At 39.4% G+C, this 27,488-nt stretch overlaps 1 protein-coding gene across 1 annotated transcript in view; it reads left to right on the top strand.

Annotated features, from left to right (window-relative positions):
• Window positions 1-27,488, top strand: part of ELMO1 (engulfment and cell motility 1) — a 270,462-nt gene that overhangs the window by 48,787 nt on the left and 194,187 nt on the right. Inside the window, exons 7-12 of the mRNA XM_075728150.1 lie at window positions 6,205-6,240; window positions 13,942-14,041; window positions 19,746-19,897; window positions 20,763-20,841; window positions 25,397-25,447; window positions 26,998-27,120. Coding sequence (XP_075584265.1) covers window positions 6,205-6,240; window positions 13,942-14,041; window positions 19,746-19,897; window positions 20,763-20,841; window positions 25,397-25,447; window positions 26,998-27,120 — 541 coding nt within the window. The remainder of the gene's footprint in view (window positions 1-6,204; window positions 6,241-13,941; window positions 14,042-19,745; window positions 19,898-20,762; window positions 20,842-25,396; window positions 25,448-26,997; window positions 27,121-27,488) is intronic.

Consider the following 27,488-nt stretch of genomic DNA (forward strand, 5'->3'; position numbering starts at 1 on the left):
GATGACTATTTCAGTAGTGCTGTCAAAACACTTAAGCAGCCCTTGCTCACAGCCACTTGTTCCTGTGCTGCTTCATCTGAAGAGTTACACCAGGACTGTTTGTAGCAAACTGGACTGGAAAACTGCTGTAGATTATTAAAAGTGACAATAAAGGCTACTTCAATATTCCTTAACCCAGTTCAATTCCCTGACTGAGCTCACAGTGTTGCCCCAGAAAACAGTTGTGCAAGCACAGCTCACTGGGTAAATGGAAAATGAATTTTCAAAAGACACGAACAATGCTAAGGTAGTAGGTCTAAATAAAGTAATCCTTTTCGACTCTTCCCAGCTACTGGCTGCGTAGTCCCTGTTTGGTCAGCTCCAGTGTTCATCTGACTCCTCCATGAGCCAATTCAGTTTGCTAATCCGGCAGAAAATAAGCCAGCCAATGGAGGGAGGAAAATAATTTGTATTTTTGACAGCACTAGGCTGTTAAACAGGCTCAGCCATTCCTGTGAAGCTTCACCTGGAAGCATAGATTACTTAATCTGATATGGCTGCCAAAATCAATTCTTGTCCAACAGGGGCTTTATGCAATTCATTTCTTAGTGCTTCTGTAATGTCGGGAGAGGGTGACTATTGTCTATGAGGCAAAAATCCAAAATAGTATATAAAATCAGGTTATGCGGTTTTACTACCGTGGAGATGGTAATGGCAGGAGAATGAGAAAGGGCTGCAGCCCAATCTTTTAGTGCAGTTCCCATAAAGGAAGAAAGTGGGGTAGGTTTTCTTTGTGGGTGGATTTTTTTTTTGTTGGTTTATTTTTCTCCTGCTTTCTCTCTTTTGGGTGTGTTTCCCCATCAGTCTTCAGGCTTGGATTCTACCCTCCCTCTCAACACATACACGAGCACAATTTCTTGGATATCCTTCTGATCAATGTCATATACATAACGCACACTGTACATTTATATAAAAAGCCTCATCTGAAGACTGAACCATCAAAAATCACATCTTTGGAGAGAAGGAGGGGAGAGTTGCGGCTCATTGCACTCTGTCCATCCTAAATGCCTTTTCTCCAAGGTTGTTTTTCTTACTTTGACTGTGCTTAAGAATATTAGCATTTAAATGACCCCTGCTAAGCGGTGATATCAGCACCTTGTTGACAGGAAGAGGGGAGAGGAGAGGAGACAGTTTTACTGGTTTTTGTCTGGCAACGACTTTTGTAAAATGTGATAAAAAGAGTAATTCCAGCAGTGGATTTATATTTCCAAATGTTCTTCTAACAAAACTAATTTTATTATTTTTTTTTAAAACTCCAGACAAAAGTGCAGTATTTGAGGAACCAGCAAAAATAAGAATTGCTTAATAGCTCTACTTTTGCAGCTTTCCAGGATGTTTTTGTCTCTCGGACTGTGGTGGCTGTGGGATATTCTGGTGGCTGTGACAAATGGGAGTGCTGCTGCATAACTTAATAATCACTTTGCAGATTTCATCGAAATAATTTATTTCAACCTCCTAGCCAGAGTGTTTCCCAGGCTTCATTTATATGTGATAGCCACACCTGATACAGACAGAAGCCAGAAATATGTATTCCTGTGTATTTGTCTTGTCATATTTCTAAACACTGCCTGTTATCCAGAATGTGGGTTATCCTTGTGTTTGTCTGAAAAGCAGTAGCCAAATACCAATTTAATGTGGCTAGCAGGTCGTTCAAGAACCATAGAATCATTTAGGTTGGCAAAGACCCTGAAGATCATCAAGTCCAACTGTAAACCTAACACTACCAAGTCCACCACTAAACCATGTCCCTAAGCGCCACATCTACATGTCTTTTAAATACCTCCAGGGATGGGGACTCTACCACTTCCCTGAGCAGCCTGTCCGAATGCTTGATAACCCTTTCAGTGAAGAAATCTTTCCTAATATCCAAGCTAAACCTCCCCTGGCACAACTTGAGGCCCTTTCCTTTTGTCCTATCACTTGCTACTTGGGAGAAGAGACTGACACCCACCTCACTACAACCTCCTTTCAGGTAGTTGTAGAGAGCAATAAGGTCTCCCCTCAGCCTCCTCTTCTCCAGACTGAACAACCCCAGTTCCCTCAGCCACTCCCTATTAGACTAGTTCTCTAGAGCCTTCACCAGCTTTTTTGCTCGTCTTTGGATGCGCTCCAGCACCTCAATGTCTTTCTTGTAGTGAGGGGTCCATCCATCGTCCCGTCAGTTTTTCTGTACAGGAGGAAGTTTTTGTGAACATCTTCTAGCTTTGCTAATAATGGCCCTCTCCACGACCATACTGCATGAAAAGCTTTTATCGTCACTGGTATTTTTATCCTACTCTGCACATCTTCAAACAGTGCAGGCTCAGAAACATCGGTTGCTGTGATGAAGTGTGACCACTTTAGCTCTTGGCTTTGCTAACTCCAGTGGGTCTGCACTGGCTTCCCCAATGGGACAACATTTTAGTAGTTCTCCCCAGTGCAGACAAGACCTTACTGTGCACTGTGTGTTGCCCCAGCTGGGGTTTAGATTTGGGGTATCTTTGGTCCTTGTATAGCAATTTTTGCACATGAACAGATAGGAGTTGATCCGGTCAGGTCCTTTCTGAACTGGTGTCCACTTGACGCTGCTTGTGACATATCCTGCAGTATTTGAGAAAGTATTAAGTCTCTATGGCTTGGGGAAGTCCAAAGCGAACTGCTGCACCTTGGGATTCAGCTGGAAACGTATCGCAACGTTCCTTTGAGGCCAAACAGGGAACGTACTATGGTAGCGAAATGTCTAAACTGGTAACTTAATGTTTATTTTGCATTGTTGGCATTTTTTTGAGATTTCTCCCTGTATAAAAATTGCTGTCTGTTTTTGTCTTTCACCACTATAGTATCTGAACCTTTCACAAATGCTAGTTAATGTACCCTTATAACGTTTGTGTTTTGGCTGTGGTTTTATTCCCATCTGTGCAAGGCAATTGAGGGATGGTTTCTAAAAAAAAAGATAAATATAAGTATTGCGCTAATTACAGTGTCTAGATTAGTAAGACTTTCAGCATTTTTGACCATACCTGTGGTAACTCACCCAGGAAGTGTTTTGGAGAACTGTCTGGTTGCTACCACAGAGTCAGCCCTCTGGAAGAAGCAACAGTTGTGTATATATAGAAAGAGGAAAGCTGATGGAGGTGGCAGACTGTACTTGTTCCTTTCCAGGCTGACTTGCTGGAAGAGTTAGCTTGGCTAGTCCTTCAGTGGTAACTTTAGTGTGGTCTGTGGGTGAATATGAGAGGAACTCCTGCTCATGCTAGGTCCTTCTGTATTAGGTTTTTGGTTTGACGATGGGATGAAAATAGCATGCACTCCTTTAGATAACAGCCTCCACCTGTTCAGTGCTAAAAGTCTATAAATTATCCTGTACCATGTTGCTGCAACATTTGATTTCCTAGATTGATTGCTGCTTTTATCACACTTCCTAAAGCAACATAGATTAATAGGAATTGCGTGGTCTAATACGATGATTATCTTTCCTCTCAAGTCAAAATTTGCTGTGTTTGTATTGCTTCACCAGAAAAGTCTTATATGATTCAATTATTTCTCCATATTATTCTAAATTTGTATTTTCTTTTACATTGCACATCTTCTGACCTCAAGTTAACTGATTGCCAGTTAATTAAAGATGGATGAGTTCTCTAAATACTAAGAGAGTTGCTGTCTAAATGTTTTGTTGTAGGATTCAGATGTTTGTTCTTTAATCCCTGGGCCATGGAGAAAATGCACCTGATATAGCCTGTTGTGAAAAATCTCTGGCAAAACTGAGTCTGCCCTTTGAAGTGCTACCAGTTTGCAAACACCACGCTTTCTCTTTGATGTCAGACAGACACAGCACCAATTTCAAGTTTACTTGCTGCTTAGCTAAAGCCAGCACCTGGATGAAAAGCAGCTGTTTCAAAAACTGGGCTCAGAAGGATGCTACGAAGTTTTGCTGGCCTGTGCTGCATAAGGTTGCTTGGATCCATGCACTTTTGGGAGATGACAAAACCCATTTGTGGTGGTGGTTGTTCTTGTTAGGGTTTAACAGAGTCTGCTGCAGCAAGGAAACACTGTTTGCAGAAGCACAGCAATGACATTCTGCTGAAGTTGGGATCTCGTACTGCAGGAAATGCTTTCAACTTTTCTGCTCCTAAAAGCATGTTGAGGGTAACTTTCCCCCTTTTTAAGGCTGTCTGATCATCAGGATGGTTTTTGTTTGCTCATTACTACTGGCTACACAAATAGCTGTTGTAGCATAAAAGAACCAAAGCCATGAAATAGAAGAACAAAATCTTGTCACTTTTCTGATTTGAGCTAGGATGTAGCGCAATCTGTGCTTGGATAAATGGTAAACTGTGCCATCATTATCTTCAGGCATGAGTATTGCAGCTCACAGCTAGCAATGAAGGATTTCAAACCACTGGTCCTGTGATGTACTCTCTGTGTTTTTGTCCCCTGATGGTTACACAAGCCAGCACAAAAGCTGCCTTCCCTGTGACTGGTCCTTCTTGAAAAGAGCCTATACATAGACTCATGTGGTCTCTGTAAAAAGCACATCATTAGTTATGGATAAACAGAATGGAGAATGCAAGGTGGGAGGAGTTACTGCTGTACCGAGAGGGAAAAAATAAATAAAATCTAGCCAAGTTCAGAGAGAGAGTTGAATCAGTGACTGGAGAGCTTGGAGTCGTAAAGCTGTTGTGGACTGAATGGCATGGCAGCAGGTGCAAGGAGGAAGGCCTGGGGAGAAGGGGACAGGGAGGAAGGAGGGACCTCTTCTCCTTCTGAACAGTAGTCTGCCCAGCGTGGAGCTGCAGCCAAGTCTCTGAAATAAAAGTGTGAAATAGATTTAGGAGACACAAGAAGGGGTTAAGTAGGAGGTGGATATGTTGTTTTTCTTTTTTTTTTTGGTTTGGTTTGGTGGTTTGTTTTTTTTTTTAAGTCGTGTTTTAAAACGAAGTTATTTATCTTGGATGCAATTTTTACCATTAATAGTCTCTTTCTTCAGCTTGCTTAGTAGCATAATCAGCAGTTCTGAAGCTGGTTATTAGCAGGAGGATGACTTGCAAATTGTGATTAGTGGGCTGCAGCTTTAAAATGCACTTATTTGCTCCCCCTTCTCCCCTCCTTAATATTTGGCTTCCAATTTCCTGAATATAGTAATATGATGCCATAGTTTCTGGTTCACTGATGAGACACAACGGTGTATATCTTGGGGGAAAAATAGGAAGTGCTTAAATAAAAAAACCTCTTGGGATACATTAAACCTCTTGCTGCAACTAGGAATCAAGTGTTTTGGAAGCCACTGGGAAAGCAAGAGCATCACACTGAAGGCTGGGTGTGTAGCTTGGCTTCTTAGAATCTGAATCAGTAAGTGACATTCTGAAGCAGGACATTGTCTTTCTCAAGTGGGTTGGTTCAGCACCTTGGGTCTAGGCATGCCCATTGGTATGTGAATTTTAAGAGCAAAAGAGCTATGGGTGAGCTTACACATTCTGTTGGAGTAAGACTGCTGCACTGCATTTATGTGTCATGGAGCTGGTGCAAGATGGTTTTGAGCTGTTGAGTAAATGCAACTCTGTGGTTAAAAACGCAGGGTAAATTCTTTGCCTCCCTTTGAAGTCAACAGAAAACTCGTCCCTGACTTCAGAAAGTCAGCATTTTGGTCTGTGTTGGTCCTAGCTACACAACAACTTTCAACCATGCTGACAAATCTGACACCAGTATTAGTGATGGAGACTGGAAGTGAATAAAAAAGAGTTTTTCAGGTAGCAGACTACCTGTCATAGCAACGAGACAGAAAATGCTCAATGTGTAAACCTTCATTGTTTTGTACCAAAGACTTCTTTTACACAAATACTTAACTAATTTAGGATGCCTAGACATGCTTTAATGGTCAAGAGAAACAGGTTTTAGAGAAATCTGATATATTTTCCCTATCAACTGTCTTTTCTGCTTTTTTCCTAACAGAAGTTAACACAAGTATTCTGAACAAATATTTGAAATTAATTTTGAATGTTCTTTACCAATTATTGAACTGTTTCTATTCACAGCTCATTGTTAGTAATTTACTGCATCTTATTGTGTGTCTGTCTTTGAATTTTATAATTCAAATATGGGTGTGTGGAGCTGTGTGTGTATGCATAGGTAAATAGAGTACAGATGTTTTAAAGTTTGTCTCCTCACGTGCAAGTTTTAATTTTGCAGACGATATCAGAAATTGCAGAAGATAATGAAGCCCTGGTAAGAACCTGATTAGATCATCACCTTGCACACTTCCTCTTCTTTTGCATGACTCAGTTCAGGCCCCTGCGCTAATCTTTACATGTAAATACAACTGTGCATATTCATTCAGCCAGTCTTTGACATTCTCTGTTTTCTGCTCTTTGCCTGTTAAAATTGACGAAGCCTTTTTTGCTTTGCTTGTGGAATGGGTGCTTCATTTCTATAACTTCTGCAGGGGCTTCTACTATTTCCTAAGTAAGGCTTTTGTTTTGGGTTGGTTTTTTTTTTTTTAATTTGAGCAAACAAATCGTTTCCCTGCCTTCCCCAGTTCCCCTCTTGAATTTGTCTGGCTTATGTGATTGATAGTAGTCAATTTTAATTGTTGATGTTAGTGAGGTGAAAGTAAGAGTGATTGTGCCAGTCTGAATTCCTATTATTTGGTGGTCCTAGGTAACGCTAGTCATTGCAGATAACTGCGTAAAGGAAAACTGTAACAGAGTAAAGGGCCTCATATCAGAAAGTTCAGAAACATGCTTATTGCTCTGATGATTTTGAATGGGACTCTTCTGCGTCTTCAAGTTAAGCAGAGGCTGCAGAAGCTTCACAGGCTTTGATAAATTGGGACCCCAAGAGGTATTGTAGTATCTTGATTGGCTTGCAAGTTTGCCATACCAAGTGTAGCTAAAACCCAAGGAAGCAAAAGAATAATTAATCAATTAACCATGCATCTGTCACTCTGAGAGCTTGATGTATTTTATCACACAGGAAATGCAGCTCCCCATCTGAATCCATGCTAAACCGTACTTTCACAAATCTGCTGTAAACCAAGTTCTGAAACATTTATTACTAAATCAATGCCTAATAAATAAATTAGACGGTAAGAATGAATTTGGCAGGAAACTTAAATCCTTCCTCTACATTCGCTTTCTCAACCTAATACAAAGTAACCTGTTTCATAATAGAAAAGTTTAGATTCTGAGGAAAATGATTAAAATGGCATGAGGCTTTCAGAATTCTTGGCAGCATCACCCCTGCCAAGACAAGGTACCTCCTGTGCATTTAGATGGTGGGATTTTTTTCTCAATGCTGTGAAAATAGTTCTTTGTGGAAGAATAGTTATACTCCTTCAGCATCTCTCTGCTCTGTTATCCTGTGGGCTTCTCTACATTAAATTTTGTGATTGTTCTCAAGACAGTACTAAAATACTGACTTATAGTTGCATTGCACCCTGGTTTTTGGACCTGATTGTACTGATGATCTGAATTAATTTTTTTTACACAGTTTAGTTTTGTTTACTCATGGGAACAAGGCATTACCCACTTGAAGAGGATTCTTATTGATCAGTGTAGATATAGCACATCAGTGGATACGGTAGTAAAGAAAGTGTACATGACTAAAGTTTATTCTAACTTTGGAAGTTAAATCCTGCCAGTAGAAGCTTCAGTTTACATTGGGGCACACAGTTTAATATATTGATTCCCATCAGTAATGCATGAAATGATACAATTAAAATAACACAAATTCTTGATTTTGGGACCTGTACTGAAAAAGATACCAGAGCCATTGGTCAGGATGTGAAACCGATAGTTCTGGAAGCTGGCCTGTTCGTGCATTTTGAAGGTAAAGTGTGTACACTAGTGCTCTAGGAGTGTGCTTATTGAACATCCTGACTGTTTTTCACCCATGTGTTAATGGGAAAAGGTCCAATGAAACAAGAACTATAAAAAAAAAACAAAACAAAAAACCCACCACAAAACCCAAAACTAAACCTCAGAGCTTGATATAATGAACTAAACTTTAAAACTTTGCAGCCTCCACCTGCTGTCTTCTTGACTAAAGAAACTTAAAGAAACCAAATGTTAATTAAAAAAAAAAAAAAAAAAAGGAAAAGGATTGATTTACAGAATGTCGTATTTCATAAAGTGCCAGTATTTTGTTTTCTTTCTGGTAGCTCGAACATGCTAGCCTTAGTTAAAACCTGATTTTCACAGAGAGGCCTTGTTTAATAGCTTTCTCCACTGAAGGAAGTTATTCTAAAAATGTTAGGTTTTTTTTCTCTGTCTTTTTAGTTTTAGGGGTTCCCATTTTGTTTTGGGATTTTATTTATCCCATGTTGGCTAATACTTGGATTTAAAAAAAAAAAAAAAATCCCCATGAAACTGCTCTATCAGTTGACCTTTGCATTGCAGTACTGAACTGTAGTCAAACCATGCTGATTGGGGAGTGTTTTTCCTGTGTAGTTATTCCTGGTCTTTTAAGAAAAGCTGGTCCATTTAAGGAAATGACCATTAAATGAGCAAAACCGGGAACTTAAAAGATGGGGAATAAGAAAAAAGGTAATTCTAATCACATCTTCATGAGGAACCAGTGTGTAATATTTCCTCTGGGCTAGCTTCCCATGCAAACAAATGGTTGATGTACCTCAAAGTGGATTTAGTCATACTCCATAACAGGAGTATCTACACCTCTGGATTTATTCAAGAATAGTTACAGTTCTGTTTAAAATTTGCAGCTTGTTTTCTTTAATCAAAGTTAATTTTCAAGCTTAAAGAAGCCCTGATACCAGGGGTACAAAGCTGTTTCAGGTTTTTGGAATGCAAGTGGTTTAAAATCAGTAGGGCTGATTCCTTGGAGTGAACACGGTAAAACTGTACCACAAAGAAATATTTAAATGGTGCTTGGCACGATGCCCCCCCCCCCCCCCCCCCAAAAAAAAAAAATCTATCAATTGCAGTGTAGCAGTTAAGTGTATTTTCTGCAATCATCTAGAAAAATAGGGGCAGCTACTTTGCAGATTGTTTGGTCGTTTTCAGCTGTACAGAGTAAGTACCAAGTAGGTGTGAATTGCTCCTAATTTGATTTGATGGTGGCTTAGCTTCACCATTGGAAAGGCTACTTGAAGAAACAAGGCAGTGTAGAAGCACTGAAGAGGAGCCTTAGCAATAAAAAAGGTACTTGTTCACACTGCTTGCTAAGCATCCTGCTGCATCATCAGTCTTCCTTTTAGACTTGGTTAGGTTCTTGCCCCCATGGCTTTTCCAGAGCTCTTGTCCTCTGATGATTAGATATATTCTGCTCCCCTGTTTAAATTTATTCATGGCCATTTATCCCTGACAACCCTAACTTAAAAAGCTGTTCTTACTCTTTGATGTTGACCTCAATGATGTCAGGCCTTTCAGCTGCCCAGTATTAGGCTGTAAGCACGGTTGCTGAATGATAAGGGACTTAAAGTTAACTGCTTCCTTAACTCCTGCATTTGGTAGTAGGCTGCACCTCTTCTGTTGCCTCCTGCCCAGTAAAGTCCTTTCTTTGCCGCCCTTCTCTGCACAATTAAAGTTCAGCTTTGGTTCTGTTTTGCCCATGAAAAATGGTTTATGTAAAGATGTACTTCTCTCTTTGCCTTCTAGTCCTAATGGGCTGGTGGCTGTATCCTGGTTGTGACAGACAAGCAACAGTTAATCTCCAGAGTCCTCTGTGCAACTTTTATCATGTAAAATGTGAGATAGTCCGCCTAGCTTTATAAAAGCTTATAGTGCTTTTTTTTTGTTACCTGATGACAGCTGAGCCTGACTTAATTATCTCGATTTAAGGAATTATTAGAACAGCTGAATGTTTTTCCCACCTCAGTAGCAATAAAATGTTCATTTTAGTGTGTGTGTTAAACATTGATAGAGATTCCTCCTCCCCCCTCCCCCCCTAAAAAAAAAACCCCAACAACCCCAAAAAACCATCTAGGGGTTTGGGTACTCATGTCGCGTTAATTTATTTTGATAAGAAATCCAAATTGCTTTAGGCATCTTTCAAAATATCAGACATAGTTCTATGCATACACCTGAGGATTACTTAGCACACATGATAAAAAGATGGTTTAGCATGTAGAAGTGATACTAGGAAGGCAGGTGAGAGACAGGTGTGGTGGTCAGGGTCACATGCACATTCCTGTCATTTTTATTTTTAGGAAAGAAAAGCTAATATCAAAATACACGGAGGTTTTTTTCTTCATAGTTTCTTGAGGTAAGAATGCAGAAAATTCTTAGGAAAGTAAATTCACAGGCTTTGACCTGCTATTTCTCTAAAACCTAGAAATGTGAAACAACTGTTGACTTACTCTTCAGTCAGATTTGTCAGAGGGGTTGAAGGGCACGGTGGGTCAGAGCATGGCCATCCATCCGCACTGGAACGGCTCACGCTGGGACAGCCGATGGTGTTTCAGACCACAGCTTTCCGCTGCCTAAGAGGCTTTTGCTGAGAGCTGCTGTGGGTGAGGAGGTGCTTCAGGAGCAGCTCGCCCATTCTCACAACGGTGGTTAGAAGAGGGGAGTCAGTCAGCAGAGAACGGGGAAACTTCGTCAGCTGTCCCAGCGTTAAGGTGTCCCCACCTAAGAGCCAGAGCCCTGAAGAGTGCTCAGGAGTAAGCAACTTGCCTGAGAGCATAGGCCATTAAAATGTCACCTTCATGGGGAATTACTGTCAAACTATTAAGTAATTTTGCCAGAGCAGCAAGGGCTTGATATTTACGGAACTGTTGTGCCTTGTGCTGTGGATTAGTCTAAAAAGATTGTATGAAGAAAGAGGCCCCATCATTTTTTTGAACTTTTTGTATGACGCAAACACTTAATCACTGAGATTTTGAGTTAAACAGCTCCTACCACATATTTTTTTAAGATTACTACTTTTATGAACAAGCTTTGATTCCCTTGAAATTTCTAGCATCTATTCTGTCTGCCACTCTTAATAGTATGAGTGCATCTGTGTGTGTGTGTGTCTTGAAATGAATTGCTTGGAAGTCTATTTCTACCTATTTGCTTATGTTTAAACACGTAAGAATGAATCAATACCATTCCCTTCCCCCTCCAGATACTTTAATCCTTATCTTGCTCTAGTTACCCTGGAGATTGTTTTCATCTCTAGCTGTGCTATTCCTAATGCTTATCCTTTAAGCCTGGCTTTTGATTTTTGCAATGCCACTTAGTGTATACATGTGTGTGCAGGTGCATAGGTATAGCTATATATTTAAAAAAATACATGCTATGCATGCATGGTGCAGCATAATATAGTGAGTTGGAGAGTATTTTGTTCTGCTTGATTAGTCCCAGTGTTGCACCTCTGCACTCTCATTAATTATTCGAAGCAGCGTCCCAGGAGTGACACCTGGTGGGGTGTCTGATCATTTGAAGTTGAAAAGTACTTTCAAATTCTGGATCCCAAAAGGTTATATCATTGTCACATTTACTAAAACCAGGTTTATACATTAATACCAGTATTTTCAGCTCCGTTAACCCAGTTTCCCCTTCAGAGCTGTGGAGGAGGCTGGATTAATTGGCAGGATTAATCAGTAGTTTTGGTGAGAAGAATAAATGAGACTGTTGAATGTAAAGGAATTAAAATAACCTGAATTCCAGCCACTGCTGTTCTGCAGGTGAATATCTATATGCAGGTTTAATACAGTTTAGATAATCCTTCTAAACTATACCCATTGTTAATGGGCATCAGCTTTCATGTACGATTAGTTTATAGCAGAGTATTTATGTACTAAATGCAGGTTAATTGACTAAATTTTTAAACAGCATATGAGAAAATCTAGGGGAGATAAATTATCTGCTAAGTTTAATGCTGGAAGAGGTATTTTGATCTACTTTTCAACCTATATGCCCTATCTTTTTGAATTTTTTTTTTATTTGGATCTAATTTAGTCTAGCTTCTTAAAATACCAGAATTCCATATATTTGTGGAAGTATTCTGTCATGAACACGCATGAGAATTGGGTACAAGTTTTTAGACGGAAGCTTTTCCTAGGGGGGCTGTTTTATTTGTGGATTCATAAATAACCATTGTATGCAAAAGGAATGGATTGAGGAAAATGACAGGACTGGAGCTGATTAAATTTCCTGCAGAGTCTTATTGTCATCTTGTTATGAAATCCTTGGTTATTTGGAATGCTAATGATGACATTTTAAATCTAATTTAATTCTAAAAAGACTTGCAAGACTAAAAAACATGCAAACAAAACCAACTCTCCGACCCCTCAAAACAAAACAAGAAACTTCCAGATCATGTATTGGCTGAACAAAATATTCCTTGCAGAATTACAGTGGATTTTTTAAACAGTGTATTTTCCTTGTTCGCTTTTTGGTGTAGTTTTTTCATTTTGTCATAAATAATCAAAGCCACTGTGAATACCCTTACTGTGAAAAAAGAAGGGTGTGTTTTGTGGGTTTTTTTTTGTTTTTTACTCACAAAGTGTCAAGAATAGCAAATTTCTTTTTCATGGAGGGCATCTGTGGAGTTTTGATGAACAAGAGCTCCTGTCTTAAACAAAGGGGCCACTAAAGGCTGCATCTTGCCATTGGAAATCCCTAAATGGCAGACTATAACAAATCCAGTAAACTGGCTATTGGAGTTGCTACATTGAAACTGATTTTCTGCCTTATTCCTCTGTACTGAAGTACCGGTCTTCCATCTGAATGGATGTCCGCTTATTTGTGTTGGGTTGGTGCAGGATAGTAGGGGAGCAAATGGCACAGTAAGGATTACCAATTACAGTGCTCAACTATGGCTATAGTATTATACTCAGGTTGTCAACGTACTGAGCATTGTAGTTCCAGTCTGGCAGAGCTTTTTTAATTTTATCTTTTTATTAAGTAAGGTGTTGCATTAAGATCAGTGGGACTATTCATGCTGTTTGATTGATTGTATGCTTATGCTTGTTAATGGCTTAGTGGCAGAGTACCTTGCAGGCAGTTTGGCATGCCCTTAAAGGTAATACACTGCTTCATTTCAGGCTCTGTGCACTGCTGCTTGTATTGAGTAGTTACCTCATTGAACGGCTTCATTGAAATCATTATGGCTGCTGACTGTTCGGTGACTGTATATAGAAATGAAGCTCATCGTTAAAAGCTGGTTTTTAACGTGGAAAATTCCTGTGCAGCTAGTCAGGTTAGAGCATATTCTTTATGTTGAGTTTAAACCCATTTTGAATATGTTTGAGTTCATACAAAGATGCATTGAATCTCAAATTTACAGATTTAAATTCTCAGGTGTAAAATGCAGTGTAGTGGCCTGCAAACCCTAAACAGTTTGAGCTGCATGCTTGGATAAACTATGGGAACTTTGCAATTCGCTTGACTTGGTTGCCCACAGATAAACAGAAGGAGATGCATCTTCAGGTTCAAAGAAGGAAATCAACACATTAACTGCTGGAAAATTGCTGCTCAATATATAATCTCTTCTGGTGCATTTTTAAAATATATTTGCTTCCTTGTAAGAGAAGAAGAGAACAAACAATCTACTAACTTTCTGCCAATCTGCTTGATGCAGAGGTACCAAAATGTGGCACCTCTGTATGACCTTCAGTTAGGAGCATTTCCATAAGTTGCTAAGAAAAAGCTCACTTATTTTCTTCTGTTAGATCTAAAACTCTGAATTTAAGAGAAGTTTAATTTGGACTATCCGATTTCCTTGAGCGTTGCATGTGGTGTTCTCCTGGGGATTAGTTCTTCTCTTACAAAATTGCTTTCTTCCAGGTGACTGTTCTTGATGCCCATGCTAAATTGTTTTGGAGACTATCTGTTGCACGGCCTCTCTTGCTCTTCTGCTACCTCTTAGTCCGTAATTGGCTTCATTTTCCTGCCTTTCTGAAAGCTTCCTGCTCCTCTGTTCCCTCGGTCATTGCCCTGCTGCATCACTGGTAAATGTTGTCATGAATCCTGTCTCTTGCAGCTTTGGAGATATGTTGTCCTTTACACTGACTGCATTTGTTGAGCTGATGGATCATGGGATTGTATCGTGGGATACATTCTCTGTGGCATTCATTAAAAAGGTAAATTTGTAATCAATGCTATCTCTTCTATATCAGTTTAAATTTTTGAGGTGAGTCGTGGTTTATTTTGGGGTTGTTTTTGTTTTTTGTTCCCCCCCTGCCCCCGGTACATTATTTAGATCATTGGTCAAAAAGATACATGAAAATGGGATTAAAGTGCTGTTTTTCAAACTATAAATATTTGTAGTTGCAGGATGTGGCCTGACTTACGTGGAAATCAATGGGAGTGAAATGGGATCAGCACTGTATTAGGCTTATTATATAAGAAATTGCTTGCTTAATTACAGTGTGACCTCCCTGTGCAGATACCATGCAGTTAAAGCAAAAATTAGTATTTTGATTTAATGTAAATTAAAATGAGTAATACCATATTTCTTGAAACAAAAACAGCACTGAAATATTTCCTCTGGGGGTATGGGAGGAAGAGAAGTGAGTTAGTTTGCAAATTGAAATTAAGCTGATATCTACTCAGTTTATCAAGTTGAACTCAGTGCCCCCTGAATCTTGCAGCTGAGGTCTGTGGTTTTGAAACAGATCTTTCCATGATTTGCAACATCTTTTTCTTTTCTTACATGTAGGAGATGCACAAAAGCAGCAGCAGTGCGGGTGTACTCTTTAAGTACAGAGATCTAACAGACTTCAGAAAGAAGTTTTTATTACTGATTTAACCCTTTTAATTTACCGTGGGGAAAAAAAATAGCCCACACCTCTTTACAAAGAATTTTCAAACCAGATGGAACTCAGAACTTATCTTAAGTTAAAGTGCATTTGTACAGGTTCAAAAGATACCAGAGTTACTTCACTAAAATTATCTCAGAAGCAGTAATGGAATGAATATAACCTGTGGCAAAGATCTCTTCATTTTAACAGAGTGTGTCAGAGCAAAGACTTTTAATCTAAATTTGGTTAGAAAATTGCTACCACCAAAGGAAAGTACAAATTTACTTTTTTTGCCAAAAGTGAAAGAAGAATCAATTATGAAAACAGCATTAGATATTAAAGCTCAGTTTTGGTCACTAAAAATGATGGATGCTATTTGTAAGAAAAATGAGTGTAATTGATGTGGTTTTTGGACACTCCGCCCCCCCCCCCCAACCTTGCAGTCTAGCTAGATTATGATGATGATTATTGTTATCTTTTCATTGCAAAGAAAAGAGTACAACTGTTTTTTTACTGACTTCATGAGATAGGAGGTCAAGCCCAGAATGCCTTATTTGCTGGGGGAGCCTACTAAGAAGTGTGTGAAAAAACTTGCTAAAAGAAGTTTAAATCAATCTACTTTGTTAGTGACTGAAAGTGCTTATCTTCGTCTAACCTTACCAACATCTTTTGCTCTGTGGGTTGTATAGTAACTATAGAAGAAAGTGTTGTGTGCACCCCTGTTAATGGCTCATCTCTTCTGTCTGGCACTTCCTAGGTTTCCCTGGACAGTGACCCAATTTAAAAAACAAAACAAAAGACACAAACAAAAGCATTTTCAAGAAGTACCTAGGAAAACAAAAACTGGAGAGTAAAAACCAAAAGTTAAACTGGTGGACAAGAAAGGGACCAGGGAGAAGAGTAGGGCAGTTAGAAGAGAAACAGGGATAAAGAATGACCAAAATAGAGGAAAGAGGCACAGGTGGGTCCTGACCTGCCACGCAGTTGGGAGCCAGAACAGCAGAGCCCTTAGTCGGGCTCTGTGGGCAAGGGGCAAACCTAAAGGAGCACCTTTGGACCCTGTCTCTCTGGTGCCAATCTGCAGCTTTATTCTCACTTGCTTCTCTGACCTTGGCTTTTGACAGGCCACTTGAGGTTGCTGATGGGCTAGCTCAAGTGGTTGACAGGATGGATAAGGGAGCTGATAAGTGTCTGCTAGCTGAGGGGGATCTTTGCAATCCTACTTCAAGTGCTTCTGCCCTTTGAAGCTGTCTTTCATGTTAAATGGAAGCCAAACTGTAATGGGGAGGAATTAATCTGAACTTCTTTCTGGAAGAGTTTTCTAACTTAAAATGTAGAAGCTGGAGGAGACCTCAAGGCGAACCTCTAACTGCTTCTAATGATTAACTGCTTGGTGTTGGATGCAGTCTCCCTCCTATCCTTTGGGTACATAAAGATTGCTATCCCAACTGCTGCAAATAAGAACTGACACTTTCAAGGAGTGTTTTGTTCCTTATCTTAAGGGAAAATAGCATCATTTGAAAAAACTTCCTTGTGATACGCAAGATTCTCTCAAGACCTTTTTCTTGCTTATGACAGTAAAGTTTATTTCCATCTTCCATAGTTGCCTAAAAGACTTGGATGCCCAGTTCTTAGGAAATGTCATGGTAATTGGATATCAAAATACACTATGCAAATTTGGTACTCCCATCTTTAGTTCCTACAAGAGAAATAAAGTTTGTAGTATTGGTTGAAATAATTAAAAATATCTCTTAGAATTATTTATATAATTGCTGTTTCATAACTGTGTGATGCAGAGTCTTAACCTTGATGAGTTGTTTACTCTGCCTTCTAAAATGTACTGTGCAGGAAAAGGGGGTGGCAGCAGGGAAAGTATCTCTGTCTCACAACCATCAGTTGTTTTTTCTGTAGTCAAGTGCAACTCTTGTTCCTTACTTGAAAATGAGATGCACACTTTAAAATTTTACTATGCATTAGGACTTAACAGAGAACAAAACTTTGTCAGATTTTTCTGGACATTTCTGACATCAAAATGGTCCAGGCAAATAACTAATGAACTGCTCAGAAAATCAGATCTGTTTCCTTCACTGTTCTTTCCCTGCGTGGTTTTTGTTGGTGGCGTGGGGGGTTTTTTGTTGCTTTTTAAAAAAAATTTTTGGTTTTTAACTTTTGAAGTCTTTCCTGTGCTTTAAGTGATGCTGAAACAGGAAGAGAACTCGGATGATGTAGTTTAGTTTGCTGTAGGTTTCTCATCTACCCTCACTTCATGTTTAGCTCCTGTTTCAGCGGAGCACTGGGGCTGAACGTGTAAAGGCATTCTGATTCCTAATTTCCCTTGAAATTGATAGGAAGTTTAGCACCGAACCACTTCTTTCATATGTGGCTATATATGTCCTGATAGGACTATGCAGATACTAAGGTTACAGGTATTTTGCTGAACAAATAGTTTTATCCTTAATGACACACACCCGTGTGAGAGGTTTTCATGTGAAAGTGCAAAGCAATGAAGTTGCTTATTTCTGGAGGAGAGGTTGTATTTCTGTGAGCTTGCATTGTTTTTATCATCAGAATTTTTGATAAATGAATGCAGGATAATTTTTGGGTGTTGAAAGCCCTCCCTGTGCATCATGCTCAATAAGCGGAGAACAGCAAATAATACAAATTTGAACTCCTATTGATTCTTGTCTCTTTTCAAGAAGGGTCTTTTTTTTCCACATCCAGAACTTCAGTGTGGTAATAGAATTTCTTTTTAATCTAATTTTGCTCCTTCTGGAACTGGCATGCCTTATTTATCAGGGTAGACAAGCCTGTTATTTCTGGCCAGACTTCATGCTTCAGCAAGGTGGTTATGAATATATACAGCCTGACATGCATGTTACCTAGCAGATGTTTTGCACGTATGTTCAGTGTGATCTGTCACAGCTTTTTAAACACACAAGCCAGCTTCATAACTTTGGTTTGTGTTTATGATTAAAAGATGTTATGGTCCAGGGTCAGAAGAATAAATATTTCTAAGGCAGCCTTTCCTAGACTGAGGTTTCAGTTATCTATATTGTTATATTTCTGCAGGCCCCTGATATGAGTATGTTATATCCCAGTGAAGCATTTACACTGCCACTTGAAATATCATGGGAAGGAGCTGCTGCACCAAGAATAATTCATACATGTCAGGGCTTCTAAAGAGGATGATGACAGCAGTCTGACAAGTAGGGACGCGGTCTAGACATACTGTATTCCTGCTGCACAATTGATCCGTGGATGCCTGATGACTGTGAGGCATCCAGAGCACATTTGGTTTATTGTGTGAGCAGTGCAGAGTAGCTCTGTGCATACACTGCCTGTATTGTGGGCCTTCTGGACATCTGGCAACACCTGGCTGCAGTGCATCAGAAAACAACTGGATTACCATTAAGAGAGGTAGGGTAGTACAGTGCTGCTGAGATGCAGCTTGTTACTCTAAACAGCACAATGTGCATCATATACTAATGTCAATATTACTTGGGCTCAGGACTTGCGGGCAGCAGATATTAAAAGCCCAGAGTAGAAAAAGGCTAGCTGAGTTGCTTCTCTCCTCCTATTCTCTATGCATGCATGGGTTGGTTCTTTATTTTCTGTAAAGTCAATGTGTATTTCCTGAATTGAATCATATTCAGCATAGCATGTTCCTGTTGTGGTAATGCAAACCAAGTAGCAGAGCAAACAGCAGGGCTGCAATAGATTAGAAGAAGAAAAATCTGTCCCTCTTTCCTTGTCGTCTCCAACCAAAGTTGCAGAAAGGGTGTTTTGCTCCTTCAGCACTACTCAGAATGTCACAAGTGCAAAACAATGTCATTGTCCACATGTCAATATTTAACTGTGAATTTTACAGGCAGCTAGGCAGCTTTTCCAAGCATAGGGCATGCCTTTCTTCCTCCAAAGGGAAAACGATGCCAAGGTCTAAGCAAGCACCAAGAATCGGAGACAGTATAATCACATTAGTGGCTTGTAGCGCAAGTACTGAAGAAGTGTGTGGACTTCACGTTTTCTGGAAGGAACGCATCAAACTTGAGACAAGGCCACTGTAGTCTGTTACTTGGCTGCAGAGAGCAAATAACTGTGTTCACACGACATTTCTTCTGTCTGTGCTTCCTTGGGTACCTTTCAGCTTGACTGTGCTGATATCGGTGCATTCAAGGAAAACCCAGGCAGTTCTTGCTTGCTGCGTCAGCAGAAGACAAGCTTCTTCCAAGAAAGGCAGGTCCAAGGACTGGGTAGCATGCAGAAAAACGCACATTGCCACATCTTACTACACAGCTGTGTTGGCTCTGCAGATGAGTGTGCAGCATATCATTGCCACACTGCAAACAAGCAGAGGTCAGACATGGCTTTGATTAATGTGCCATTTGTTTGTGGCAACTTGCAGTAAAAGTGAACGTTATTAATGCATGAACACTTAGCAAGACTGGACTCTAGACAGAGTTACGGAACCAGTTGTGCTGATAAATGATCATCAACAGAGTTTTAATTTGTAACCTGGAGAGAGCTTTCAGTGTTGTTGGCAACAGCAAGGAGGGGGGGGGGGGGGGGAAGCGTATTTTGCTAGTGCATTTTGCCAGAGAGCTAGATGTAAATTTCTCTTTTGAAACCGTTGTCTTGAGCCTAGATACTTGTTTAGAGAAAACTGGCTGCACAGATTTCTACTGGAGAGAATGAGAAGTATTCTCCTTGTCCTTTCCAAAGTTTTCCTCACAAAACCTGTAACCGTTCTAGTTCTTTAATGTTGATTTATCATGTTCATAATGTAATGTTGAAGCATATATTTTGGTTGTATGAATATTGACATAAATCTGTGGTGATTTGTGCCAGCTGAAGAATCTGTGCCATTGTGTCCTTTGAAGGTATCTGCAGTGCCTGGTTGATGGCTTTCAGGTATTCACCGACACCTGGCATGTGGACAAGACTACTTTTATTCTAATGCCTTTCTGAGGCATGTTGGCAGTTTTCTTTCTTCCCTTTCTTCATTTTCATGCCAAGGTGTAAACTCTCTAAATGTTTGAATTTGTAGATAGCAAGCTATGTGAATAAATTTGCCTCGGACATCTCTATCTTGCAACGTTCACTAGCAATCCTGGAATCGATGGTGCTCAATAGCCACGACCTGTACCAGAAGGTTGCACAGGAGATCACAATTGGGCAGCTAATCCCACACCTGCAGGGGTGAGTGTCTTCAACTGCCACCAGATAGGGTGGATTTTTTTTTTTTTCTCCAAATGAGCACAGCATTTGGAAAGAGTGGTATAAAGACTGGCAACCTCCTGTATGACTCCTGCATCCAACTACAAGTGGCTGGATGACTGGTAACCAGCTTCTGAAGTTGCTTGATTGATTTTTTTTTTTTTTTTTTCTTTTTTTTGGTGCCTGTGTAGTTGGAAGCGGGGGATGAAGAAAAGATCACCCTGTAGTAATAAAACGCTTTATGCCATTAGCATACAGATGGGGTTGCTTTGCTTGCCAGCCTCTGGGAAGTGTGTAAGACAAAAATTGGTCAACTTTTGCTGAAGGTATATTTGAAAAGAGAGAGGCTTTTTCTTACATAGTAATGTGCAGTGGTGAAATGGATGGAAACTGCCTCTTGTAGCATAGGGTAATGTATTGTGAACCATAGTTATGCTTGCCTCCCAGCTGGGACATTTTCCACTCGCCTGAAAAGCTTTTAATTACCAGCAGGTTCATTTCCAGAATCCTTTAGGGAAGATTTCTTTTCCTACCTCTAGCTGTTGGGCATCTCGCAGAAGCTGATTGTCTGGGCTCCTGATATGATGAGGGTCAATGGCACTTCAGGGGTGTGATTCATTCCGCCTTTCTTGAATGCCGAGTCTCCCTCTGGAACATCTTGTCTGTCTTAATAATAGAGACAACCTGGTCATGACCAACTTTGACTGATTGCCTAACTTTGTGTGGTTAACATTAAGTGCAAACAGTCCCTCCACTTCTACCTGCAGTAATGCATCTGGAGGATCAGTTTCTACAGCTCGTGTGTATTCATGTTCTTCTGTTGTGTTTATAATTTTGTTCCAAACAGGACAGACCAAGAAATCCAGACATATACCATAGCAGTAATAAATGCACTTTTCCTTAAAGCACCGGATGACAAGAGGCAGGTAAGTTGTTAGGTCTTGTTGTATATCTACATATCTGTAGGAAAAGTGTGTCATACTCATACCTGCAGTTGTCCCACTCACACTTTTCCTGCAGTTAGTTCAAACTGAAACTTGTTCTGTTGTTTCATGCTGTTATAATATCATTCATTTTAATGGAGCTTCCTCCCTCTTGCACCGTTATTAATAGGGATTAAGCATTCCTCTGTGCTTTTTTAGTTCCCTGTAACCTCACATGAACCATATTGACTGTGGCTGGCTGTAGTATTTATTGTACTGAACTCTTTGCCAGCACAGCTTGTAAAACCAGGCTATTTTTTGGTAAACTGTTCCCCTCCCCCCAGATTTTTTAATAAAAATTGCATTCCTTTTGAAAATGGAACTATCTTGCCATGTAAGCATTTCATTACTTTTACAGTATACTATTTTAAGTTAACTTTAGTGCCAGAGATCAAGTCTCAAAAGGAAATATTTTAAGATTGCTAGTTGCTGTTAAATGAGGATGAAATGCGATGTGTTATAAAACAGAGAAGTTTTATCTATGTTTATCAAGTCATTAGCCTGTGTCAAAACAGATTTAGTCATTTATTTATATAACGTTTCTGTCACCAGGAACAGTGATGATAATTCTTGTGGTGACATACTGTTGGTGTCCAGAACAAGTTAACTGAGAGCTGCTGATCAGTTCTGACAAGGACTTTATTTAGATTTATTTACATTTTAAAATGCTGGAGATTGTTTAAACAAACATCAAAGCTCTAATGGGTAATTTTTCTTTTTTGCTTCAAAAATATTTTTAGAATTACTAATGGGAAAGTAAAACCATGGTTTAATTTCAAAAAAAGCCTCCCCCCCCTTCCTTTTTTCCTTCTTCCTCCAATACAGTCTTCAGTTATTAAGGGAAGAAGGCACCTAATTAACAAAAACTGGAATAAAAACTTCCTTTCAATTTTGACCTAAGTCTATGATAGGTCCTCGTAAGAAAAACAAAGACTTCACTTTTTACATTTTTAATTAGTTGCTACTGCCTTGTTTTTGTGAAAAGTATGCTTTAGTCATATTTGAAGTTGAGAGACAGTGTCAGGTGTAGGTAAGACCTTAATAGTAATCATGGCCATGTGTTCCTGAAGATGACAGTGCCACAGGGTCTTCCCAACCAGTGAAACTGTATTTCACTGACAGCGTAACCCATCTAGTGAGGCTGGCAGCAGACTTCACTTCACCTGTAGTACCTGCTGTTGTGACACAAAATTGTTAGTCATGGAGTTTATGATCATTAGAACATAAAGACCTGATTTGCCTTGAAGGCTAATAATTCTGACACTTGCAGAAAATTTCCTTCAGCCTTTAATAACTTACAATAAGTGTTCAGAATCTGTTAGGTTTCTTGTTATATATATCTTGTGATTAATTAGTAAACCATACATTGAAGAAGGTAGGTGTCCATTAGCTTCAAGATAGGGATAACTGATAGGATTTACTGAAGTGTGTCTTTCGAAGACAACAAACTGAGGTGACGCAGTCTCATATAATTATCTGACTTTGAGTCCTCAAAAGTTAAGGTTCAGCACTGTTGTGATTTAACCCAGCAGGCAGCTAAACACCACACAGCTGCTTGCTCACTCCCCCCCACAGTGGGATCAGGGAGAGAATCAGAAAAAAAGGTAAAACTCGTGGGTTGAGATAAAGGCAATTTAATAGGACAGAAAAGGAAGGGGAAATAATAATAATGATAAAAGAATACACAAAAGAAGTGATGTACAGTGCAATTGCTCACCACCTGCTGATCGATGCTCAGCCAGTTCCTGAGCAGCAGCCCGCGGCCAACCTCTCCACTTTTTGCTCAGCATGATGTCATATGGTATGGAATATCGCTTTGGTCAGTTGGGGTCAGCCGTCCTGGCTATGTCCCCTCCCAGCTTCTTGTGCACCCCCAGCCTACTCGCTGGCAGGGCAGTACAAGAAGCTGAAAAGTCCTTGAGTAGCATAAGCAGTACTTAGCAACAGCTAAAACATCAGTGTGTTATCAACATTATTCTCATCCTAAATCCAAAATACAGCACTATTCCAGCTACTAGGAGGAAAATTAACTGTATCCCAGTCAAAACCAGGACAAGTACTTGCTACTAATATGGTTAGGAGTGAGAAACTACACCAAATCCTGTATGACTCTAGGAGCTTTGGCACCCTCCCTGCTGCTGTCTTACAGGGACTGGCAGGATGTGGATGACTGCACTGCAATTAAGGAAAGGATTTAAATTGGTCCTGGTATCTGAATTCCTTCCCCTCCTTTTTTTTTTTTCTTTCTATTTCTGTAATGCAAAAAGCCAAGAGGTTCAACATTTTTCTTTTTTAATGAGGCCTCCCTTGTTGCTTTGCTTCCTCTACCACTGTCAAGGACCAAATCATCTAGAGAAACCTAGGTTATTTAAAAAAAAAAAAAATCTTTATCAGAAAAGAGCTGTGAATTTGAGCATTGAAATGATACTGTGAATGTTTGAAACACTTTTTGGGGCAGTTGTCTGCATTTTTACAGACATGTTGCTATGGAAAATGAGATGGCAAATTTTATCAAAAAATTCTTGTTCTCATCTGTTACTACAATGCTTATTTCAGAAGAGGCAGCTCATCAGCTGCTAACAGCCACGTAGCCTTCTTGGAGACAAAGTTGATTTTGTTGTAGTAAGCAGTTTTGTGAATGCTTGTTGCTCCTATCAGTTTTTGGTCCAGTGACAAAAAACTATATCCCAATAAAGGCTTTTAAAATTACAGGTATAAGAAGGAAGTGACAATTTGATAATCTTCTCCAAAAAGAAAAAAAAAATTCCCCTTTTTTTTTACCTTGAATGCAGAAAAAACTACCTCATAACTCTTTACCTGTCCATCTTTTGGCAGTGGATATACTTTGACGAAACCAGCCAGTCTGTTCCCCGTAACGTGAAATATATCGTGTGCCTGGCACTCCCCCTGCAGCTCAGTTATGCATTTCCAAAAGAGATGGAAGCATCTATGTTATTCGTTCCTTTGCTGTTATGAGCAATTGAAACCTGCTCAGCCAGAAAAGGCTTATAAACTAAAGCTGAATTTCTCTTGGTTCTGGTCCCTTCTTCCTTCCTTATTGTTTTTATGTTCTGTTGCAGCACACTTTATCTGGTATAAAGAAAACAGTCAAACATCCATGACTGCCTCCTGTCTCGAGATGAGAATTACTTTCTTTTTGCAAGCAAGTTCTCACCCTAACGCTTGCTTTATTTACATTATTTCTGCAGCCATGTTTCAGCAATCCAACTCTTTGTATGTTTTATGCAGTACTCTGTTTTCCTCTTTTGTAGTTTCTTGTTTGTGATATAAAAGTAACCAGTATGCACTCTATATTACTCTTCAACTCTCAGGAAGATCAGCAGGAATTTTTTAAAAAATTTATTTCTCCTGAATGTGAACAATATTTTTGATGTGGTGCCAACTGCACAGAATCGCAGTGCATCCTGAGAATGTCCTTAAGCATGTGTCAGCATTGATGTGATTTGTTGTGCTGTATTATGTAAGGCTGTGATACATGAGCTCTATTTCCAACCAATGATCTACTAATTCCAAACATTACCCCTTTGTGTACATATAAACGGTGTCTAAATAGCAGTGTGCAGTGTGTTATCCAGTTCCTCAAATAGTACATTTTGAAAACAAGAATTTAAAAATAATTACGTGATGATAGTTACTGTAAGTTGTATGCATTGTATATGCTAGCATATGTCCACATACACACACACACACACACATGTATTTCTATATTGACTGAAACGGTCATGGAACTTAAAAATGAGGTATGGACTTGTAGGTATGGTTAAGATTAGACTCTTGTGCTTGATAAGCATAAAATATTCCCTCCTATGCGTTGTAGGACAGTTTGCAGCATGAACAGCTGGGATCAGCTGCTTAAGAATGAAAGTAAAAGCATATTCACTTTGATAGTGACTTCAGACAGGTCTAGAAAGAGAAGTTAATTTAAGACGAAATAGTGAACCAATGTCAACGTTGCTACCAAAATACAGGGGAGAAGTATTATTTGCTATGATGAAACAGTACTGAGTTGTAGGCTGATTGATTGAGTGAAAGTTAGAGCACTTGACTTTAAAACAGCCAGAATATTAATGTAAATAAGCATGTTGCTTGAGATCTTGTTTTAAAGTCCTGGCTGGCTTCCATCCATGCTGCTTTGGGTGTTGTTTGGTGGGGGAAGCTTGTGCCCGAACAAGTGTATGTCAATACTCAGTTTAACCCACAGAGGTCTCTTCTGAGATCTTTCATTGCTAGTTTTGGATCACCAAAGTCCTCAGCTTGTGACACACTTTTCACTTTCTTTGCCCCTTTTCTCATAGTAGAGTAATCTGAGTTTGTGACCCTCAATGTATACAATCGTATAGCTAATATGCTGCTTCATTTCATTTATAAGTAACACTGCAGAAACTTAAGACTAAAACCTTTTAAGTCAGTGTTCCTCTAGGTATGGCACTAAAATATCTGCTTCTGGCTAATTTTTTTTTTTTTTAAACTAAATCAGGAAATGGCAAACATTTTGGCACAAAAGCAGCTTCGCTCCATCATCTTAACTGTAAGTATATAATTTTCAAAGTTATTTTTCACTAGCAGAGAGAAAAAGTGACTCCAGTTTTGGTGTTTATAGGTTTTATCTTAATATATCTTAATTGAATTTGTATTTTTATATGTTTTGAAGCCTGTAATATATGAGATAAAGGTTTGGTTGTTGAATGGGTTCAAAACCGATTATTGGAAAGGGTATTTTCCCAGTCAAATAAACAGTGGTTTCTTCATGAAAATATAATACTGAATAAAAGAATAATACCTCAAGCATTTTCTTCCCATGGACAATGTGAACTTTATTGTGCAGATGAGGCGTTGTCTGAGGAATTTATAGCAAGTCCTCTGTGTTAAGGTTTGGAGCTGATGACAGCTGAGCAAGCTGCATGGGGCTTCCCATCTTGCAAAATGAACTTCTGTGTTTTTCAGTTCTACAGGCTATTCTGTCTTGATGTAAAGTTGTACACAATTTGTCACCACTTGCACAAAAGAAGCATGAAATATAGCTCAGAGTGAAGTTAATGAATGTAATATAAAACACTTGTATCTGCTATCATAGAAAATCAGAGGGATTTTGCCTTTGACCTTAGAGTAGATTATATATTCAAGGGAACAAGGGAAAGTGCTCTTTCTCTCAGATACTAAGCAGTGTAAAACAAATCAACCAACCACCAGCCAAGCCCTCACTCTTTCTCATTCACTGTCATAATTTCAATGATGCATACAAAAAAACCAGAATTTGTTTCAGAAGGCATATTTTTACACTGCTTGTGTTCATAAGAAATTTGGTATAAGCATATGGATAATATTCTTAGGTGTTCATTTACTGTTGTAAAATGCTCCAGTGCCTTTTGGCAGACAGATTCTTTTATTGTCTGGAGCTGTACAATTTCACTTGCTGTATCCATCTCCTACTTGATGACTCTTTCCTTATGTATGCTCTGCTGTGTTTAGTGGCCTGGGTCTGTTTCCCACATAAAAACACTCGGTGTTTTTAGGCACACCAGGGATTTTAAAATTGTCCATCAGTTTGGTATCTGCTTCCTGAATGGGATATTTCTGCACATATGGGGCATTATATGCTAATGTATTTCTAAGCAGTCTTCCTCGTATAGAACAGAGATGTCTGGTAGAGGTAGGATTGTGGTGTGATGTTGACTCCTGCAGTGGAAGCCCTGTTACATCACTGTATTTGCTGGTTGTGTTTGCAGCCTGAATACTTTTCTGCTCAGGCAGCTGCTCTGTTAAATACTTTCTTAATATACTTGCGCTCTTTTTTTTTTTTTTTTAATACAGAGCTCTAATGCTCTTGTTAAGGAGTTAATTTTTCTTCGAAGTGACTGAGAAGTACTGATTTTTTTTTTCTTTTTTTTAATGCCACTTCTCAACATATGTACAGGCTCTATCTAGTGGCTAGAAGGAAGAAGCTTTGGTGCATTGTTATTGTAAAGTCCTATCACTATTGCATAGCAAACATACACTTACAGAAATGGAAACACCTGAGTGCACCTGATGTAATTTTCTGGTAAGATGGCATTCACCGGAGGTTCTCTGTCTTTGCAGCATGTTATCAGGGCACAGAGGGCCATCAATAATGAAATGGCACACCAGCTTTATGTTCTGCAAGTACTTACCTTTAACCTTCTGGAAGACAGAATGATGACAAAAATGGATCCACAGGATCAGGTAAGCCTCTGGCATGATCTGGTCAGAACAGGAAGATGACAGCTGCTCATTGCTGTACCTAAAGCTCTTTATGGAGGAAAAGACACTGCTAGGAATGCTTAGACCATTCATTCATTCATTCTCTCTCTCTGTGTGAAGTTAGGTTATGTTCTCTGATGGTTAGAAGATGTACTGGCTATCACATTCCTTGTGCAAAAGTACAACAAAATGGCCAGACCTTTCTCCTTAGCATGTAGTTCCATGAACTGAATTTGGTGTCATCGAACTCCAAGCAGCATTCCAGCATTTGTTTCTTTTGTGTACTTCTCAGAAGCAACAGAGATGTATGGTCCTTCCTAAAAGTACTTCTGTAGAGCTAAAATGAATGT

Source organism: Pelecanus crispus, chromosome 2, assembly GCF_030463565.1.
Source record: "Pelecanus crispus isolate bPelCri1 chromosome 2, bPelCri1.pri, whole genome shotgun sequence".
In the NCBI taxonomy this organism is placed as follows: Eukaryota; Metazoa; Chordata; class Aves; order Pelecaniformes; family Pelecanidae; genus Pelecanus; species Pelecanus crispus.